This window comes from Squalius cephalus (assembly GCF_949319135.1).
Source record: "Squalius cephalus genome assembly, chromosome: 10".
Lineage (NCBI taxonomy): Eukaryota > Metazoa > Chordata > Actinopteri > Cypriniformes > Leuciscidae > Squalius > Squalius cephalus.
In genome coordinates, this window is record NC_137131.1 from 37,503,137 (window position 1) to 37,523,764 (window position 20,628).

At 38.0% G+C, this 20,628-nt stretch overlaps 4 protein-coding genes across 4 annotated transcripts in view; 3 read left to right on the forward strand and 1 right to left on the reverse strand.

Moving 5' to 3' along the window:
* Positions 1–8,431, reverse strand: part of kalrnb (kalirin RhoGEF kinase b) — an 89,651-nt gene extending 81,220 nt beyond the window's left edge. Inside the window, exon 1 of the mRNA XM_079884771.1 lies at positions 8,295–8,431. Within this exon, the coding sequence (XP_079740897.1) occupies positions 8,295–8,364 (70 nt within the window). The 5' untranslated portion in view covers positions 8,365–8,431. The remainder of the gene's footprint in view (positions 1–8,294) is intronic.
* The window catches only part of iqcb1 (IQ motif containing B1), a 78,650-nt gene that overhangs the window by 33,290 nt on the left and 24,732 nt on the right, over positions 1–20,628 (forward strand). The window lies entirely within an intron of this gene.
* Positions 12,333–19,736, forward strand: LOC307165951 (coiled-coil domain-containing protein 14-like). The gene is made up of 10 exons (XM_079884036.1): positions 12,333–12,446; positions 12,552–12,607; positions 12,697–12,766; positions 12,861–12,933; positions 13,015–13,162; positions 13,704–13,774; positions 17,235–17,373; positions 18,303–18,396; positions 18,537–18,711; positions 18,784–19,736. The coding sequence occupies exons 1-10, from the start codon at positions 12,417–12,419 to the stop codon at positions 19,692–19,694; spliced, it is 1,767 nt and encodes a 588-aa protein (XP_079740162.1). The 5' UTR covers positions 12,333–12,416; the 3' UTR covers positions 19,695–19,736.
* On the forward strand, positions 13,783–15,333 carry ccdc14 (coiled-coil domain containing 14). The gene is made up of 2 exons (XM_079884790.1): positions 13,783–13,922; positions 14,818–15,333. Exons 1-2 carry the CDS (start codon positions 13,854–13,856, stop codon positions 15,289–15,291), a joined length of 543 nt encoding a protein of 180 aa, XP_079740916.1. The 5' UTR covers positions 13,783–13,853; the 3' UTR covers positions 15,292–15,333.

Below are 20,628 nucleotides of genomic sequence, written 5' to 3' on the forward strand. Positions count from 1 at the left end.
CAATTTCTTTTCAATGAAGTATGTTCAATGTTCAATGTCCAACATTGTTATATGACCCCAAGGTCACGTCATTATCAAGTTCCAACAGATTTCCCGGAAGACGACATCTTATCTCCACTAATTTTCGTACTTGTGTACTATTGCACTCTTGGAAGAGGAGACACGCTTTCTAGTTCAATGTGTGATGACACATCCAGAGGAAGCTGCATGACAAGTTTCCAAGTTCAAGATCCCAAGTTTTTTTCTGGTTGTCTGGCCACAACCTCAACAATGTGTCTCCACAGAACACATTCACAAGCAAAACATCCTGGATTTCATTCCAAAATAAAAGAAAACTTTTACAATTACTCATTTACTGAGGTCACTTAGTCAACAAGATTAGACATGGTGTGATTAGTGGACATTTCTATGTAAACAGACAAAATTTTCACTTAGCAGATGAAAAACTCCCATGGACTTCAATTGAGCAATATCCAGAAACCCAAATATTATAGAGCAGTGTTCTTCAACCCTGCTCCTGAAGGACCCCCAACACTGCACGGTTTCTTTGTCTCCCTAATCAAACACACCTGATTCAACTCATAAGATCATTAACCCATGTGATGATGAGCTGATGAATTGAATCAGGTGTGTTTGATTAGGGAGACAAATGGTGCGTCCCAATTCGCATACTATCCGTCCTAAAAAGAATTCGAAAATAGAATTAGTACATCCCAAATCGTAGTATGTTGAAATGAGTGTTCCAAAGATACCCGGATGGTCTACTATTTCCGGTCAGAATCCGAAGTGCAGATCGATGCCATAGACAGTATAAGAAGTGGACAGAGCCATCTCATTGGAACTCAATTGAGACAAGTGAAGCCCATTTTTAGCGATTTTTTAGGACTTCCGTTCCTGACGCGCAGACTCAAACCGACTCAAACTGAGCTTGACGACGTAGATGTGACGTGAGCAACCCGTCTGTCTTCTAGTAGCTGTGCCGAGAGAAATCTGAATCATTCCCTTCCGAATCTTGCAGAGACGGAGAGTGTGAGTAGAAGGTGTCCATGAGCTTGGAGCAGGAGAAACTTTTGCTAGGTATTCTGATTAATTATTTTGTAATTTTGCCTCCACGTCCCCCCGATTGCCCGCGAGCTTCTCCTCCCGTCCATATGGTAATCTCTCTACTGTGCGACAGAGAGTCACGTGGTTATGACGCAATCGTTAGCCTACTTTTACAAAAACTGCTTCTACGGGGCCATAACATAAGCTACAAGGTAATGGAGCATTTTATACATTGTCGTGTTTCTTTAGAAATAAGTAATGGACAAATGGAGTCTTCAAATGCCTCAGATGTAAAGTTATTCGCTGTCAAAGTGACGCCAAAATGAATGCTAGTCAATGGAATGCTAACAGCAGGTGAAGTTCTGCTACAAGATGGTGGCACGCGGCCGGCTTCAACTTCCGGTCAACTTCCTTCCCGCTTGATAGATGCACACTCTTTAACGGCTAATATTGCCCACAACCCATCGCGCGTTGGACGAGGATTCGGTTAGAACTACAAACATGAGTGAAAAGTGTTAAAAAAACTACAGACATGGAGGACCCGCGAGTCCGGCGGTTATGTAGAGAGGTTTAGATAAAGGGGTTTGAGTGATTCATTATCAGCATCTAACCGGACGAAAATGTATTTATTCAATGTTGTCTACATTATATTGCATCTGCAGATGCATTGTGAACTTTTGTAAAGATACGTTTAGCAATTAACTTTTAAATGCATCATTATATTCATATTGCTGAGGAGAGTCTCCGAATGAAAGACCCACGACTGGCAGATAAACGTGCAAATACATTTCTCTCCAAAACGGTAGGAAATTAAATTAGATTGAATGGAGGATTTTAACTGTGACAAGATGATTGACAGGGCAGTTTGCGGTGACAGGAGGCACGCGACAGATCTGTCCGTTAAGTAGTTTGTCCCAAAGCTTGCCTACTCTTTTGCTACACACTCAAAAGTATGTACTTTTTCTTCACAAAAAGAGTACATACTTTTAGGGCGTAGTATAAGTAGGCGAATTGGGACGCAGCAAAAGAAAACATGCAGTGTTGGGGGTCCTTCAGGAGCAGGGTTGAAGAACACTGTTATAGAGAATAGGATGTGGGCTCTTTTTGACTCAATCCAATAAGCAACCACCTTGAAACACCCTAGCCACGACCATAAACTCCCTAATGCATGCTAAAGACTGTGAGATTTCAGCAATCTTGTAAGATCATTACAAATCACACTGTACAACATGGATCAAATAAACTTGGGTACAACATGTATGTAGAGTAGACTGAACGATGATGACACCTATTGAAGTTAGGTAAAGAAGAATACAACATCATTAGCATGCGCAAGTGGTAAACAAATAGACCAAGATAATTCGCACTTTGGCAATTGTGGTTTTTATGTGCGCTGAAAAAAAGAGGAGGAAGCGAAAGAGGAGAATATGGATGCAGTCATGGTTAGGGAAAAGAGGCCAACTTGGCATGCCAATCTTACAAATGGAGCTTGAGGTGAGTCGTTTTGTTTTAGAGCCATTTTATGTTGCCTTTTTATTGGCTAGTCAGTAGATGAAGGTCACAGCAGCAAACACACTGTGAGATGATCATGCTAAATTTCTGACACTGTCAGAAAATGATCACAGGCTATCTCTGGTTGCAAGAACGTGACAACGGAAAAATGGAAAAAGGTTTCAGATATTGCAGGATAGCATAAATATTTAACTTATAACCGTAGTCATGTAATTTACCAATATACTTGAAGTACCAAAATCTGCTTTTTACCTTAAAATGTACTGATCACCATTATGATAATACAGTTGGTACAACAGTAAGCCACATGATGAATCAGAGTTCAGCGTAAGTGGTCTGTCTACAAAACATGGCCAATACTCGCACATGGTCAAATACCGTCAGGGTAACTTACAACACTAAACAACACTACCGGTAAATAACGTAAAATATTGCACAAAACATTCTAATGAACATTACTGATAACAAAAATGAGACAAATTATTTATATTATTAATTATATGTTATTTATTGCAAAATCATTTATATAAAATATTATTAGCCTATATGTGATGTGTCACAGGCTTCTGGCAATGTCCTTTTACTTACTTTACTTTTACTTGTAAAAAGTGAACAGTTGGATCAACTTAAAAAAATTACTTCAATTGGTAACACCTAAAGAAATTAAGTTTTCTCAACTTAAATTATCACGTTTTTCACGATATAATGTGATAATTTAAGTTAAGGAAACTTAATTTCTTTAGGTGTTACCAATTGAATTTTTTTAAGTTGATCCAACTGTTCACTTTTTACAGTGTACATGCATTTGAAAGTAGCGTAAAATGACATACAATGCAATGTTAAACCATTTTACTGTAACGTAGTGTCCTGATCCCAGCCTGCCCCCTGTCTTGTGTGGACTTTTATGTAATTTCCTCTTCTGTGCCATTTTTTGTAATCCTTTTGTTGATTGGTACCCCATTCATTAGACTTGATTGTTCCCAGGTGTGTCTTATGTTGTTAGCCTTTGTGTATTTAAACCCCTGTGTTTCCTGTGTTCTTTGTCAGGTCCTGTCCTGCTGCATGTTGGTGTGACTCAGTTTTGTTCCTGAAGATTTATTCTGTTCTGTTCCTGGTTCCTGACTATGTGTTTTTATTAATGAGTTCTCCATCATTACAGGTAGCTTGCAAATCAACCAATCAACAGTTTTTTACTGTATCATTTTTACAGGTTTTTTTTCCTGTAAAAAATTACAAAAACGTTTTCAAGTGCAGCTATTACATTTTCACAGTTTTTAAACTGAATGGTGCCCAACAGGAAATGGAAATACTCTTTATCTATGAACTTTGAATGTATGAACATATTATAAGAGCAGTCTTAAATTTAACAGCTGTTTGCTTCACAGTACAAAATATGTTTCTTTAAAGATCCCATATTGTCAAAACTGACATTTCCTGGCTTTTTTCATGATAACAGATGTTTAGGGGCTATGAAACTACCATATAAGTTTCAAAACAGTCAATCCACAGACAAATGCACACAGCCTGCATAAAGTAGCTGTGCCTTTTCACGAGCCGTTGTGACTTCCGTATAAATGTGATGCCAGAACTACTCAGTCACCGCCTTCAGTCTCCCCCCCACCAATGATGGGTCACTCAGAAAACAACAGGCCAATCAGAAGAGAGGCTCATGAATATTAAGTAGACAGGCCAAAATCGACCTGTTCTTGGCAGAGCTCCTGAGAAAGGAGCTGTAAAAATATATTGAGATGGTTTTTGGTACTTATACCTCAAATATATATTCTTAAGGACATCAAAACGTAAAATAAAACTTCAGAAAGGTGTACAATACGGGACCATTAAAATCGGGGTGTTGGAGCTAAGAATTTATTCCACAACGATCTGTGAACATTTGTTCTCTGGCAAATCTCAAACTTTAAATGTCAAAAGACTCTGTGGGTAAGTTACGTTCTGCAAAAAGTTATGCAAAGCATAAACCACCAGAAGCATAATAGCCATTTAAAGGATTAGGAATCATTACGTAATCATTGCATTGAGAGATAAATATCGTCCTCACACATGACCACACATGGTGTGAGGTTTACTAGGCTTACGAGTCCTATGATACTTTCTAAAAATATATTTTTGACTATGATTTCATTGGCCTATATTATCAGAAAGGAGACTGTGGTTTTATCACATTACAGACAAGCGTAACATTTTGGCCATAGCCTAAGCAAGAGAAACCCACAAGCTAAGCAGCTTAAAATGATTCCAGCTATAATACACAAGGGACCTTCTTGGTTTTTAGGCCAACTCTCTGTCAACTCCAGTTACTCTGGGCATTGGCCATATTCAATTACTTTGAAATAAATCAACTTATTTGCCGACTTACATAATTCCAAATAGCACCTATCTATCTATCTATCTATCTATCTATCTATCTATCTATCTATCTATCTATCTATCTATCTATCTATCTATCTATCTATCTATCTATCTATCTATCTATCTATCTATCTATCTATAATCTATCTCCAACCCAATCTCACGGAAAAACGAAGTGGCGATTTCGTATAAAACTGTACAATGTGAATAATACAAAAATGAATGATTTTTAGAAAAAATTAACCATGAAGGACCACTAACCCTTTCCGTCAAAACATACCTGTCACTGGGGTGTAAACAGATCCTTACAAAAAAACATACAATGAGGTTGTATACGGATTCATTAAAAAAAAGCCAATTTGTGCCAATTTGTAACAAATTGTGTTGAGATCTATCTCTCTCTCTCTCTCTCTCTCTCTCTCTCTCTCTCTCTCTCTCTCTCTATCTATCTATCTATATATCTCTTTATCTGTTTCTCTCTCTCTCTCTATCTATCTAATCAATTCGACTCATGTAAGAGGTAATGAGATTATTAATGTTCATAAACCAACATACAGTCTCTGTTTCATTCTGCCCCCCTCTCACACCTCAAACAAGATGAGCATCTGCAGGGATGCTGTGCATGACCGAGACGCTCGTCCCCACACAGTGATTGTGATCTCCCACATTGGCACAGCGGTGTCTGTCTCTACTGCCCTCTCGGTGTCTGACATCCTTGCGGACAAGGGACATCCTGATTCCCAGACGACCAATCCTGTGCATGATTATCCCACCCAGTGTGATCATGCTAATCCGATGAAGAGACCAGAAATACAGGCACTATTAGACTATGTTGGATAACAGCACACGTGCTGGAGAATCTCCATCATAGGAGGAATCACAGGGTGAAGACAAACAGAATTGCTCTGTGCACACACCTCCTGCTAAATGAGATATCAGAGAGACAGACTGACAGTATAGTCTTGAGGGCTACTGATCAACTTTAAGCTTTTGAGTCAAAAGTCCTATTACACGAATGCCTGATTCTAGCAGTGGTTTTGTATGTTGCTTTGAAACCGAAATTGTCTTAAATTAAAATGAGTTTCTTACTCAGCATTTCTTGTTTTCCAGGACAAACATCTACTGTAAGCATTCTTAAATTGAGATACATATGTGACCCTGGATCACAAAACCAGTCTTATGTTGCACGTGTATATTTGTGGCAATAGCCAACAAAACATTGTATGGGTCAAAATTATAGATTTTTCTTTTATGCCAAAAATCATTAGGATATAAAAAAAAGATCATGTTCCATGAAGATATTTTGTAAATTTCCCACCTTAAATATATAAAACATTTATTTTTGTGAATGGATGCAACACTAACGCCAATAGAAATGGACAACTTTAAAGGCGATTTTCTCAATATTTTGATTTTTCTGTACCCTCAGATTCCAGATTTTCAAATAGTTGTATCTCGGCCAAATATTGCCCTATCCTAACAAACCATACATCAATGGAAAGATTATGTATTCAGCTTTCAGATGATGTATAAATCTCAATTTAAAAAAAATTACCCATAAGACTGGTTTTGTGGTCCAGGGTCACATATACTTAATAAGCAAAACGACATAAGATACAATGTTTTTTTCTGAAAAGTATATCAAAATTAAGTGAGTTTATGCTTAAAACAAGAAAAAATATCTGTCTTTTGAAGTTTTTGAATTAAGTTTATTTTTCTTAACCAATGGCAGATATGTTTTTCTTGTTTTAAGTATAAACTCAATTAATTTCGACACATTTTTCAGGATTGTATTTATCTACATTAGTTTATCAAAAAAAAAAAGCTTAATATCTCAACTCATTTTGCTTCTCAAGTAAATGTATTTTGGCTTGATTGTAGCATTTGAAACATGCATTTTCTGTAAAGCATTCTTCAGGTGAATTGAAAAGCACCATTTATAAATGAAATGAAAATTACTTAAAAGGAAAACAAGACTAGAATACTAAGACATGAACATTTTTGTGAATTCTATCTTCTCGATTAAAATTCCAATATAACTTTTTTAGCTTAATAATTGTTTTACAGTTTAAATGCTGAAAAGCCTATAAAATGCTATTTAAAAGCAGGTTCTCATTGTGACAATTTTGCTCAAATCATTTCAACTGCAACTGGGGCATACAATCACTGTATGTTAGTGTACCTGTCCAACAACTGATCAATAGCAAGACTTTGAGGTATGTATAAATATAAGTCCACTCTGAGAAATATTCACAGGGGAGAAAAGTATGACAACTAGCCCCAGAGTCCCCTGTATTCTACACAAACACTCATCCACATATGGCCAGCTCTGATCATATAATAATTATCTAAATTGTAAAATGACAAAAGTATTGGCATGATGTGCAGACACTGATGTAATACAGTGTATGGAGTTCACATAAACAAACCCTGTCTGTGACACATAAGGTTAGATGTGAACAACACAACATTTGTATTCAGAAAACAGCATGTGCACACCATATATGAGGACATAAGCACGCATGACATACATATGCATGTTCACATTCCAACACAGCTTATATAGAATATACATTATTGGCGCATGTTGTCAGGCAAACCAGAAGTGGGTCAGTTTTAAGGGTTACAGACTGTTCATGCTCTGGTAAGTGTCTAGTAAATAAAAGTGAATAAAATCACTGAACCACAACTGGTGGAGGTGTCAGGGTTGACATTAGCAAGGGGTTGGCTGGACGCAGAAGAGTAGATGCCCTTCTTTACTCTCTCCAAGCCAGAAAACGCTTCCCATTCTCACATTAAAGAGCCTTTCTGTTTCTCGCGTAAAGGAAGTACAGTACTGAGACTATATGCTGTTTGTGTGAATCAACAGGCTTCAGGCTCTGAAACATGAATCAATGTCACGACCGACAAAAGGCTGAGCCACTCCCGCGCCCGCCGCGGCGCCGCGCTGCGCGATCCCCGGCGCGTCCGGAGGTGATAGTAACGTAATTAGAGAATGTGTTGAAGGTGTGAGGAAAAAGTGACAGGTGAAGAAGTATCCTATTTACAGGGGGATTCCTTGCTCTTGAGCACAATAACCCAGACACACAATATAAGGGCGTTGAACGTGCCAATAAAAAGCACTGCTATATGAACATCACACTCTGGCTTTTGAGGAATATGGCAGTTTTATCACACATATGCATTGCAGGCTCTACACTGTATGCAATGTGATATCTGTGATGCATATCCAAACCTCTAAATGATGCCATTCAGACAGCTTCTATCCTGTTTAACTCAGTAATGCAACCTCAAGGTGTGTGCACGGATGGTGAGTAAAATAAAATAAACTCATTGACATCCATTGTAACAAAAGCATATAATAAAACTACCTGTTTTGAAAAAAGGCTCCGTATCTGCATCGTTCGGTCCTTCCTCAGCCGCCTCGGCAGAATTCATCATTGCAGAATATGTTTCCACGGATGATGATTATGATGATGGTCAGATTTTACACCTACGGATCTTTATAATCTATGTGTGAAGAACACAAGAGCGCGTGGCCGTCTCCATTGGTGAACGCTCGTAGTAGTGAATGATGATGATGATGATGATGATGATGCCGGAGGTTCTGCGCTCAGCGATACTTTATCCAGCGCTCCACCGGGCGCTATTGTTTAAAGCCTCCCCGCCTCTGCAAGACAACTGCTGGCTGGGGGAACCCCGATAGAGAGAGAGAGAGAGAGAGAGAGAGAGAGAGAGTCGTAAAAAAAGCGCGTGCAATGTTAATGCAGGTCTTTTAAAATCCCTTATTCATTCGTTCCTCCTCCACCCGTAGTATATTCCTCCATTCGTTCGATCTCTCGCACAACCCAGTGGATATAATGGCAGCGCTCCCCTACACTGACCGAACGAACCGCAATTTGCCTCCCACTATTACAGATGAAACAATGCAGCTAATGCAACGACTGTTGTAACGTTAGATATATAGCCAATACAATCGTTCGCGCGAGGGAGGCTCTTTATTGTGGTGCAGCCTGTCTGGAGAACTGGACCAATCTATGCTCCTGATGCGCTCAAGCGCTTCCTAATAATGGGGTGTGTGTATTTTTCAAGAGGCCGGAGAACCCCTACCATCACCATACGGTCCTTTTTAAGGGATGCTTACTTATTAGAACCAATGAATCGCTGTCTGTTAGGACGCTTTTATCATTGGAACCTCCTTTATATTAAAACTTATTTGCACTTCTTACCTTATTTCTTCGCTGAATATCAACTAATATTATTTAAAAAATAATATTGGCCATATTATTACAACAGGATGCTTTGCTTTATATATAATATTTGGCATAATAATGGATATTTTAAATATTAATTTAATAATAATTAATATCAAATTATGTTGTATTTTTAATAAAAAACGCCAGTTTTTTTGTACTTTTAGGTAACAAACGAAAATGGTTGCAAAAAAAGAAACCAAAACTGGTCTGGAATTAATATTTGAGTGGAGCGGAGCCACAGATGTCCCCTCTCAGATCAAAGCGAGCGCGTTCTGAAATCACTCTCCAGCTCGAACTCCACTCCAGGTTTTCCACTTCCCACTCTCTGCTAGCTGGTGAGAGAAACCCTACTCCAAACGCGTGTAGCCTTCGTGAAGTTCGTGCTATAACTTTTAGAAACCATAGAAAGGCATAACCGCACGCTTTTTTTTTTTTAGCGTTGTGATTCCCAATTCGCAAACAAACACGCAATTAAACGTGATGGAAAAGTGATGTCAGCGTTCATGGAATGACAGCCAGCCAATCAAATTAGAGGACCGAACTAACCTGTCTGCCTATGGTAAACAATAATAATAATAATAATAAAAAGATTAGTAATGATTAGTAAAATAGCGTGTTAGAGATTCTCAGTATGGTCTAAGTATAATTGTAACAATATTATTTTTTTGTGTGTGAGAATTTGCCATCACACCCCTTATGAATGAGAATGTTTATTTAGAAATCAAAAGTATGCTTGAATGTGGGTACAATTGTGTTGTTTCTGGAAGTTAAATAGCCCTGTCGACTCTAACCAGGAAATTTAGTCCTTCCTGTGATTCAGATTGTGCACATGGGTGAATTTAACATCTGCGAAAACAAAATGATTGTATACTTAATGATTGTGTTACCACAGTATGACTTGCAGATTACGATAACATTAGAATGATTAAGCATTCTAGTGCATAAACTTAAATTCAATGACTGAGAAATGTTTTCTTAGAGAGAGATTGAGGCTAGAAAAAGGATGGTGAAATGCCGCCCTCTTGAGGAAATGTGGTGTCATACAAATATACAAAGGCTAGTTATTCAGTATTTTGTCTGAAACAGCCACTGAATTCAACAAAGCAAGCACGCAGTGTTTTAGTAGATAGACTTTATTTCTATAAATTTGCTGCTTATTTAAATTAACCTGATTGTTGATTGTTTATTCTTGCTGGTTTTAACTTCCATAATGTCTCTTGCACCAAAGCAGTTGATCATCCCTCCGGAAGGATGTCATCAAATCCCAGCTGGAGAACATCACTGAGTGGGCAGCACTGTGAGGATCAAAACGAACAGCTTCACATCACTTTATGTAGATTTATTTAACCGGCTGAGAAAGCAGAATACAAATCTATACAAGTCATCAAACATTTATAAGGAAGAATAAAAATTCTTGAGGTACTTTAGAGCACTGGTCCAGGGAAACCCCTGCGCACCACTTCTGATTTTGTGAATCTCAAACCTGAACATTTCACTGCTGTGCATGCACAGGTGATCATTGACAGAATTTATGGTTTACATAAAATTCAATAATTTGGTTGAAGGGATGATTGTCTGCAAAATGCTATTGTTGTTAATTGCTTTTGTTTTTATAAAGACATTCAGAAAATGAACAACGATCAGCTCACCTGCATGTTTGGCATTTGAAATGTTCTGTGACCTCTGACATCTCTGCCAGAAGTGGACAGAGAGGTTTTACAGACTCGGGAATCGGGATGACATGGCACTCTTTTACCTGGATGCATAAATGGGAATTAAATCATTTTTCATTTCAGATATCTGTTTCTTATTTGAATATAGGCTATCTCTAATTTTAAACAAAAAAAGTAAAAAAGTGTATTTTACAAATTTCAACTATATAGATAACAGATTATAAACAAGCTAACTATATACAAATGTAGCCTACCTGAACCCTGACTCAATATTTTTGTCCACATAAATCGATTTATCTCTAACTTCTTTCATCACAGGAAGGCATATAATGGCATGATGAGGTGTCTGATTTCATCAGTAGTCCTAAGTGTGTTTGGGATGAGCACATAATGGGAAAAAGAGAGGAAGAGAACAGACTGAAACCTCATCTACCCATTTCCCAGGAGCCTTGAAACACCCCAGTCAAAAAATAGCATTCAGGGTTTTCATCTTTCTTGCTCTGACTCAAGACTGGATGTAATGTAGCGTATTCAGCACTCGAGCTGCTCTGATATGTGGTCAGCAGTATCAGATAAACAAAAACTGTAGACCACTTATTGTGACTGGTTTCATTTCAGTAGAATTGATGAAAACTACTTGAGCTAATAATATTTACTATTGACAAAGAAAATTACTATACATACATACAAAGCAGCAAATTCAAAATAAAAAGTAAGTTCATTCGCCAAGGCAGAGATGAAAACTCGAGTTTGCGATTTTTAAATTTTCATCATTCATCATTGTCTCACCCTTAGGTTGTTCTAAACCTGTATGAATTTCTTTCTTCTGCTGAACACAAAGGAAGATATTTGGAAGAATGTCTGTAACAGTTGTGGGGCACCAGTGACTTCCATAGTATTGTTTCCATAGGCCCATGGGAGTCAATAGTGCCCCACAAATGTTTGGTTACAGAATTTTCATTTTTGGTTGAACTATCCCTTTAAGTCTAAAAAAAAACGACTTGTGACTTTACTTGGACCCAAATATTTGAGACTTGACTTGGCCTTGACTTGACTTCTACATCTATTATCATTTTACAAAACCGCGAAGTTTCAGTTCTTATTATTCTGCCACTCCATCTCCATAGAAACACCTTTTTGGCGTCTGAGCTGAAAGTCTTAATGGGCGTTAGCCAAGTCTGAGGAAACGATTGTCTAGTGTTCATACGACTGACATAGTCTGAGACCAATAGACGCGTACTTCACCAATCAAATCCAGAGATTAAAACGAACTGTTTTTCTATTGGACTACGGCACTCGGTTTCCGTTTTGAACGCAACGATTGCGTAGTGGTAATTGTAACAGAGGCAGTTTGTTTTGCTTTTCATCCATTAGCTTTTAGATTAGGCTACTACAGGTTCATATGTAATTTGGTCTTTACGTTTTTGAAGTTAATTCGCGCAATAAATACAAGAAGCAATGGTAAACCATTATTAGACCCATATGATCATGATAAATACATATTTGCTGCATGTACTGTAGGTGAACGGTGAATTCTGAAAGTTTTATCGAATATACATCACGCATGGCAAGACAGGGAGTATCAAGACCAAAAGTAGCGGTTATAAACGATTAGATATTTTTTAATTATTTTATATATGATACTATGTAAGTTATTATGCTGTATTTTGTTTTAGCATTAAGGCCAATTTTCTTGCAGGTGGTCTCATCAGGCAGACTGACGGGGTCCGGACAGGGACAAATACACAAAAAACGGTAACAAACCGGATAAGAGATATCCTGTCCATACTGAATGAATTTTACAAACATAAACATTTAACAAACATAAATGTTGTCTGGTTTAGTTTTGCTGGAAGATGTGTGTCTCCTCTTGAACCAGCGTATTCTCTATATTCTACAGACTCTGAAGATCAGGTAAAGAAGCCACATACATGAGGTTGTGTATAAAGAATCAGTATCATGATTTTTGAACTCACGTGACATTCTTTTCATTGATAATTGCTTCCAGGTGACAACAATACACAAGGGACTGGACCGATGTGCTGCTTTACTCAATGGAATACTACAAGCCGAACAAGCAGGTATTGTATTTACAAAATCAGACCTCATTTTCTGTGTTTAGCAATTAAGTAGTAATGAGATTATTAATCTTCACACAACAGAATCAACAGAATCTAAGCCCAAACAACAGGGAACAAAAACCTGCACCTTCAAATCCAAACCCAAGAATTTATCAAGAAAAATCGAGACTGACAAAAAAAAAGCATGGGAAGAAGACAACCACGGCAATACATGTGAAAAAAAGGGCAGGTAATGTGCTCTAATATAGTGTACATAATTTTTTTCATCTTAGACATACTTGTGGCATATCTGTTTTTTATGGAAGCTGGTTTCCACCATGGAATAAAAAAGGTAAATGCCACTTTATATCTAACAAATCTGAGAAAAAGAGAAATTTGAGACAAATAAAAAAACCTCCCAATTCTGACCTTATATCTAAACTCACAATTACAAGGATAAAGTCAGAATTGCGAGTTGATTCTTACCATTCTGACTTTTTCTCAGAATTGTAAGATATAAACTCGCAATTGTGAGTTATAAAGTCTGAATTGTGAATTGCAAGAAAAAAAGTCAGACTTGTGAGATAAAAAGACATAATTACTTTTTTTTCTTAACAAGCTTCCATTGTTTTTGAAATTACATCTTTGTCAATCTTTTCGCTCATTTTCCTCCTTTGTTGTAAAATCCTTATTGGATATGTGTGATTGCCACAGCAGGGGATTCTTTTTAACAACCATTTGCAGAAGCACAAAATACGGCTTCACAGCCTATTGTATCTTTCTTACTGTAGCTGCAGTGCAGAAGACGATTCCATCCTCCAGTTGTCACCTGAGTTCAGCAGGGCAGCCGAGTTGTCGTGGTGATCAGAATCCTGGGGTCAAACGGGCGCAAGGATCACAGAATCAACCTTCAGCACTGACCTGTGTAACTCAAGCAGAACATGCCCAGCAAGTCTCAGTTCCACTGGCCTCCTCTCAGCCTGCTGCTAGCTGTAATCTGCCGACTTCTGGTGAACAGGCACGCTCACTAACACATTATATATTTAATTCTGTGGGTTCTGTAAAGGGCCTGCTCAAATGATGATCATTTATAAGAATGTCTTACTGTACTTCTGTCTTAACTTTTTTACTCACCAGCTGCTGTGGCTAGTGGTTTTCCAAAGTTACTAGCCACTCAGCATTTTCACTGGCCAGTTTTGATATCGATACCATGGGGAATATAGATGCCATATAGATATTTTTAATATTATCTGTGGCTTAATAATATTATATATTATAATTATAATATTATAGTGGCTTTATGTGCACTTAATTAATGTTTAAAATAATTCTTAAAACAAAGAAATTTAAACGATATGCTAATTTGGTGCTAATTAACAAACATTTCTTCTTATTGCCAATGTTGAAAACGTGTCACATATTTTTGTAACCGTGTCATATTCTTTCAGGATTCTCTGATGAATAAAAATTTGAAAAGAACAGCATTTATTTGAAATAGTTTTTTTTGTAATAATGTGTGAAAGTCTTTACTTTCATGTTTTATCAATTAAATGCATACTTGCTGGATAAAAGTCTTAATTTAACTTATTGACCTCAAACTTTTGAATGGCTTTGATGACTTTCTTTTAAATGCTGCGATGATTCTTATTATTGAATATACACACTGGATGTATTAAATTACACAATAACAATTACTTGTACTAAATTAAAACTTAAAATTGATGACTCTTTCCTCTCACTCTCTCTCTCTCTCTCTCTCTCTCTCTCTCTCTCTCTCTCTCTCTCTCTCTCTCTGTCTTCCTGTCTATTTTCTGGTTACTTTTACACTCTGAGACAAGTAGGGAAACAGATCTAATGAGTAAAAGTGTCATTCACCTTGCTTTCGTCTTTCTCTGTTGTTTTTAGTGTACTTCAAAGTGTGTACTGAGCAGTGGTGGCTCATCTGGGGAGTTTCATCAGTCGAGGGCCATGAGTGCTGCCATCCCCTCCTGCCCTCATGCTTCTGAAGAAATGTCTGCCACTCCAAATCAGTATGTGGCTTCTTTCTCAATGCCACCCGCAGTCCAACGACAGTCTCCAGTTACTGTATCTCCTGTCCAAAATGGGTCCTGCACTCCAGTAGGGCATGGGCTACCTATAATCACCAGCCCAGTCTGCAGTGTTCCTCAGGTTAAATTGACATCATCCACTGGGTCCTTGATCTGCCCCTCAGCAACACAGACGCCCAACCAGCTCCTGGTCAGCCAGACTCAGCCTGATCTAAATGGACCAGTACAGGAGATCTGCTCTGAGGAGAGTGCAGAGGATGAAGATGAAAAACATGGGATGGACAATACAGCTGTCAGAGACATCAGCTGTCAGACCAGCTATGAGAAATGAACAATTCTGAGTCACAAAAGTCAAACCCACCAGTCCAGAGAAAACCGCAGAGCAAGTGGTGACTGTTAAATATTTGCTGGGAGTCGGCGCAAATGGCCTCGTGGTCAGTGCGCTGACATGTTGCGCCTTTGCGTTCGGGCGGTCCGAGTTCGAGCCCCGGCTCGTGGACCTTTCCCGATCCCATCCCGGGTCTCTCTCCCACCTCGTTTTCTGTCATCTCTCTATTGTCCTGTCACAATAAAAGGAAAATCACCAAAAAAAACAATATACAAAAATAAAATAAAAAATCTGCTGGGAGAGCTGAAGCTGAACGATAGCTGAACGATATTTGCTAATCAGGGTGAGAATATTTGATTTATTTTCAAATAATTTTTTTTCCCCTCCCTTTGACTTTCCATCCATCTTAAGTACTTGGATTTAGGAAATCTCAAAACCCTCAAAGTCAGCATGAAACTTTGCAAAAGTCTTTTTTTCCCTGTTGTGACAGAGTGAAATTCTACGCTTTTCAAACAAGAAAAAATGTAGGGCGGGACTGGATTTTGTCCATGTGGAATTGATTGGATGTTTGTGGTTTGCTATGGCTGTGATGTCATGTGAGTGACAGGTTGTCCCACCCTCGCTCCAATAAATACATCATCAGAGAAGAGAAGAGATGTTACTGCAAGTGGGAGAAGTTATTTTAATTAAAGATTATGAGGGCACATGAATTAAAGGGGTCATATAATGCCATTTTTGTACAAGCTAATATGATTCTTTAGGGTCTAAATTAAAAGTTTGTAATATATTTTAATTAAAAATTCTCATTAGTATTGTAAGAAAACACTAATTTTACCTGGTCAAAAACGGCACGCCGTTTAAGGGCATGTGTCTTTAAATGATAATGAGCTTTGCTCACCCCGCCCCTCTGTTCTGTGCGTACACCGTTTGTAGTAATAACACAATAACCATAACGCGTTGTTCATAATAAACGTGGGATTATGAATTATATTGAGAACGTCGTACATAGAAAACATGCCGTAATGTACCCTGAGTGTAAACCTTAGACGCATTCATCGTGAAGCGTGCAAGCGATTTGCAAAGATTAATATAAATATTAATATAAAGGTTAATAAAACGTTACACTCACTTCTTCTTCTGGAGGTGCAGCAGGAACACGAATAGTTGGTACCGATCCTTTTTTCAGGAGCAGCTTCTTAGCAAAACCAGCTTTATACTGACCCTCGTTTGTAAAGCAGTCTGGTGAAATGATTCGCGCAAACATGAAAGCATTGTTGTGTACATGCACTGCCAACACACATTTCAGTACAATCATCTTGTAAAAGTGCATGTACCATTATATGACCCCTTTAAAAACAAACAAACAAGGATGTGCATGGATAAACCAGTTATGATAAAATAAGAAATAATTAATTTTTTATGTGTTCCATAAAAAAATAAGAATTGTCAATTTTGATTTTATGGTGACTTTAAAGTGGTATTTAACCAGAAAATGAAAAGTCTTCATGTTGTTCCAAACCTGTATGACATTCTTTCTTCTGTGAAACTCGATTTAAAATATATTTTGCAGAATGTTTTTTCCATTCAATGAGCCCGAAATGGGGTTCAAAACGTCACTGACTCTAATTATATAGTCGAGACATTTGTCAGCATATCTTTTTTTAAATTTTATATTTTTCTCTATGTTGTTGTCAGGGTCTTATTACAAGGGCTGTCTTCCAATCATCTGGAAGTTATCATTTATAAAAGTTGATATCCTGTTTCAAACTTGAGATGGTTAACTAATTCACTTTCTTTAACAATCAAAAAATTGGACCTTCAGATTTCAAGACACCCAATGATTGAGTTGCTGGATTTGCAGTTTTCTCAAAACTTGGCATTTAAGCAGATTTTTCCCCTCTGGGTGTTATTTTCAAGTTTTATAACACGTTTTCTCTTCTGTGCAGACAGTGAAGCTGTGCGTCTGATCTCTGAGGTGGAGCAGAGTATCTCACTACTTCCTGTCATGGTGGGCAGCACCAACATCCAGGCTGAGATTGCGCTCGCTTTACAGCCACTCAGGAGTGAGAATGTACAGCTGCGAAGGTCAGCAACTCGAAGAGTGTTTACAGACATGCATGTCAGTGTGTTGCAAGGATGTGTGTGAATTTGTATTAAGGCTATTAAATGATTAAAGAATGTAATTGAATGAATTACATGATATGCCAATTAATCAGATTAACTGCATATCAATGTGTTGGGAAAAGCTCCCACATCAAGTTACGTCAGTTACTTTATGATGTTGTGGCAGACAAAGGCATTGATTAGATTTTGATTAGACAAAGGTGTTGATGTATTTTGTGGGCGGAGCCTACCTGGTGGCAGAAAGTAGTATAGTATATGGATAGTAGTTTGAATATATTTACAACATGACGTCTTCTCCAGTTATTTGAAGCAGAAGACATGTTGTCATACACTAATTAAGCTAACCCTTAGCAATGGGATAAGTTTTCCTGACCCGTACTCACGGTCATATTTGGGTCAAGAAACCAACTAAATGACCAAAATTACAGTGGCTGGACATCTTCATATTCCTTGTGGAAACAACCCAGTGTCTAAAAGCTCAAGGCATACAAATCTCTTAACGCATAATCGCAGATCATTTTGTACTTTGGTCATGTCGAATGTATTATGGGCCGAGGTACTGCCTAGTCAGTGGCAAAAACACAAAACGCAGCAATACAAGTCAAACAACAATATACTAGTAGATCTAGTCTATGTAAAATGTAATCGGTTTAATTTAAGTTTATTTCATGCTGTAACTGTAGGGCGAATACATTATTTCCTCTATCAACTGTTTTTGTAATTTATGTAAATCTATTGTTTACATCAAATGTATGCTTTATTTATCAGTCCACTCTGTCTAAATGGTTTGCACTAAATGTCTGCGTTTATCTTCAAAGGGCGTCTTTAGACGATGGTATTGTATGAAAATGAAGACAATCTTTTTTCCAATCTGATTCTGACTTCTAAAGGCACAAGACATTTTTTCCATTATTTTGTGGTATAGTACCACAGAGCGAGAGAGAGCAGAACGGCGAGCCAGACCGGAGGCCTGTGACATGGAGGGTGAGTGGAGCCACGCTGTCTCTGTTCTCTCTGTTCTGTCTGTAAAGGGCTTGACTTAAGAAGGAATACATCATATGGAAGAGTAAATGTGCAAATATGTAAATATATTTTTAGAATTTAGCCTTTTATTTTCTGTCTAGCTGAGTGGATGCATGAAAACAACCTTTGTGAACCATTGGCATGGTTCTGTTACAGTGGTTGCGTTGCAGTCTCTAAACTTCACTCTACAAACTCAGTTAAATGAGAGCCGTAGAGAGCTTGATGATCTGCAACAGGAGAACATGAGACTACGGAAAGCCATGGAGGTCAAAGACAGTGACCTAGCATGTAACCGAAGATGCATGTGAGATGCCGGTCATTGTAACCTTTGTTTTTTCATGCACGCAGAAATCTGGAGAGAAGTAAGTCAAACAAAAGACACTAGCAAATATTCTCCTCAGCAGGACTTGTGCCAATCAAACTCTCAGCTTACTAAGAGTGTTCTGGAATTGCATGAAAATGCACAGAGGGAGTCCACTGTGTCAGATCAACTTTCAAACTCTGTAAAGACCTACCTTCAGACTCTGGAGGGCATCGGCCGGGCCTCTCCTCTCCACCGAGTTCACTGTAAGTCCCAGACATTACAACCAGTCTCCCCATGTCAAAATAATGGTGGAAAAGACAACTTTATGCCATCAGATGTTAAAGTCTGCTCACCAACGGATAGGGATATACACAAACAAACCCTGGAAACTATAGCTGAGAATATTCCTCAGTCAGAAGAGCAGAAAAGAACAATGTTTGCTCCTTTAAAAGAGACTCCAGTAGTGCAACTTCCCTCAGGAGTTGCTCATAGTAAACCGCTAACTCAGTGTAATGAGCTGAAAACAGCCAAGAATCAAAGAGAAGTGGATGTGGATGTAGGGCTTAAAAAATATATGGGCCGTGCTTTTGAAAAGCTGGACATCTCAGATGGGCTCCACATTCAGGATGCAAAGAATGATGGCAGAGATTTCCTTTCAGAACATCAAGGTGTGGCCTTGCAGTTAAATCAGAAAAATAAGGGCCTGAATAAACAATCGGTGCAATCTCTGTGTGCCCGAAGGATGGGTGTTCAGTCAGCATACTTTGGACACCCTTCAGTGATAGAGAACACCTTTTCCTCTTGTGAAATTAAATCTTTAGCCTCTGATTGGAGCATAAACTCCTGGTCCACGTTTAACACACAGGATGAACAGAATTTTAGGGATGGGCTTGCAGCACTAGACGCCAGCATAGAAAGCCTGCAGAAGACCCTGAGAGTTGATCGAAACAAGTAATTTAGTATTTCTGAATGCTGAGTGTGTTGTTTTTAATTGGATTACATGTAATTAATGGATATCTTTACATGTCTCTTTATTTTTATTAAATTATTATGTGAAACATCAGTGAATATTACATTTCTTGTTGTATTTTTTCTTTGGTCCTAAGACTACATTTCCGTTAGGGTTCCCTACCATCTCGCATTACACAGAAACATCAGGTATTTAAGCAAACAATGTGCCCCGTATTAAATCTCTACAGGGCAGTTTGTCCTGTATTTTATCATTATACATCCAAACGGCTGACATTAAACCTCTGGAACACCTAACACATTATTTAAATATCCCTTGGCAAGTTAAAAATGCCAGACACAAATTTTAGGCCGCCAGACATTAAGCTGACTGGAGGGCTCTGGAACTGAGGTGGTAAATGGGGGAAATTAAATTTATATTTAATTTGTATTTAATTTGGCATTTACATTATCCCCTTTTCACCATGTCTGATTTAGTGAACTGAAACAAACACACACACAAACTCAAATCAGGTTTGTCTACATACATTACACTTAGATTTGGCCTCAGATTTCTTCCCATGTCAAAATAAACAAACATGCTGTATAGAAAAACAAATGTGCAAAAAAAGTATTTTTTTTTATTTTTTTTCTGTCGAAACAAAATATTCAGATCTTTTTTCTTAAGATACAAAATATAAGAAATTTGCAGTCAAGAAGAATTTTATTCTTAAGAAAGTTTCATGAATTCATTCCGGCCTCAGAGGTCCATCACGTCCGTTGCTGTCTGGATGGTCTCTGCACACCGATTTGAACATAAACACTCCCAGTGAACATTTAGTGATGCGCGGGTCGTCTCATAACCCGTCGGGTTGGGTCGGGTTGGGGCGGGTAAAGAAATTGTCACTTTATTTGCGGGGCGGGTCATTAAAAACAAAATA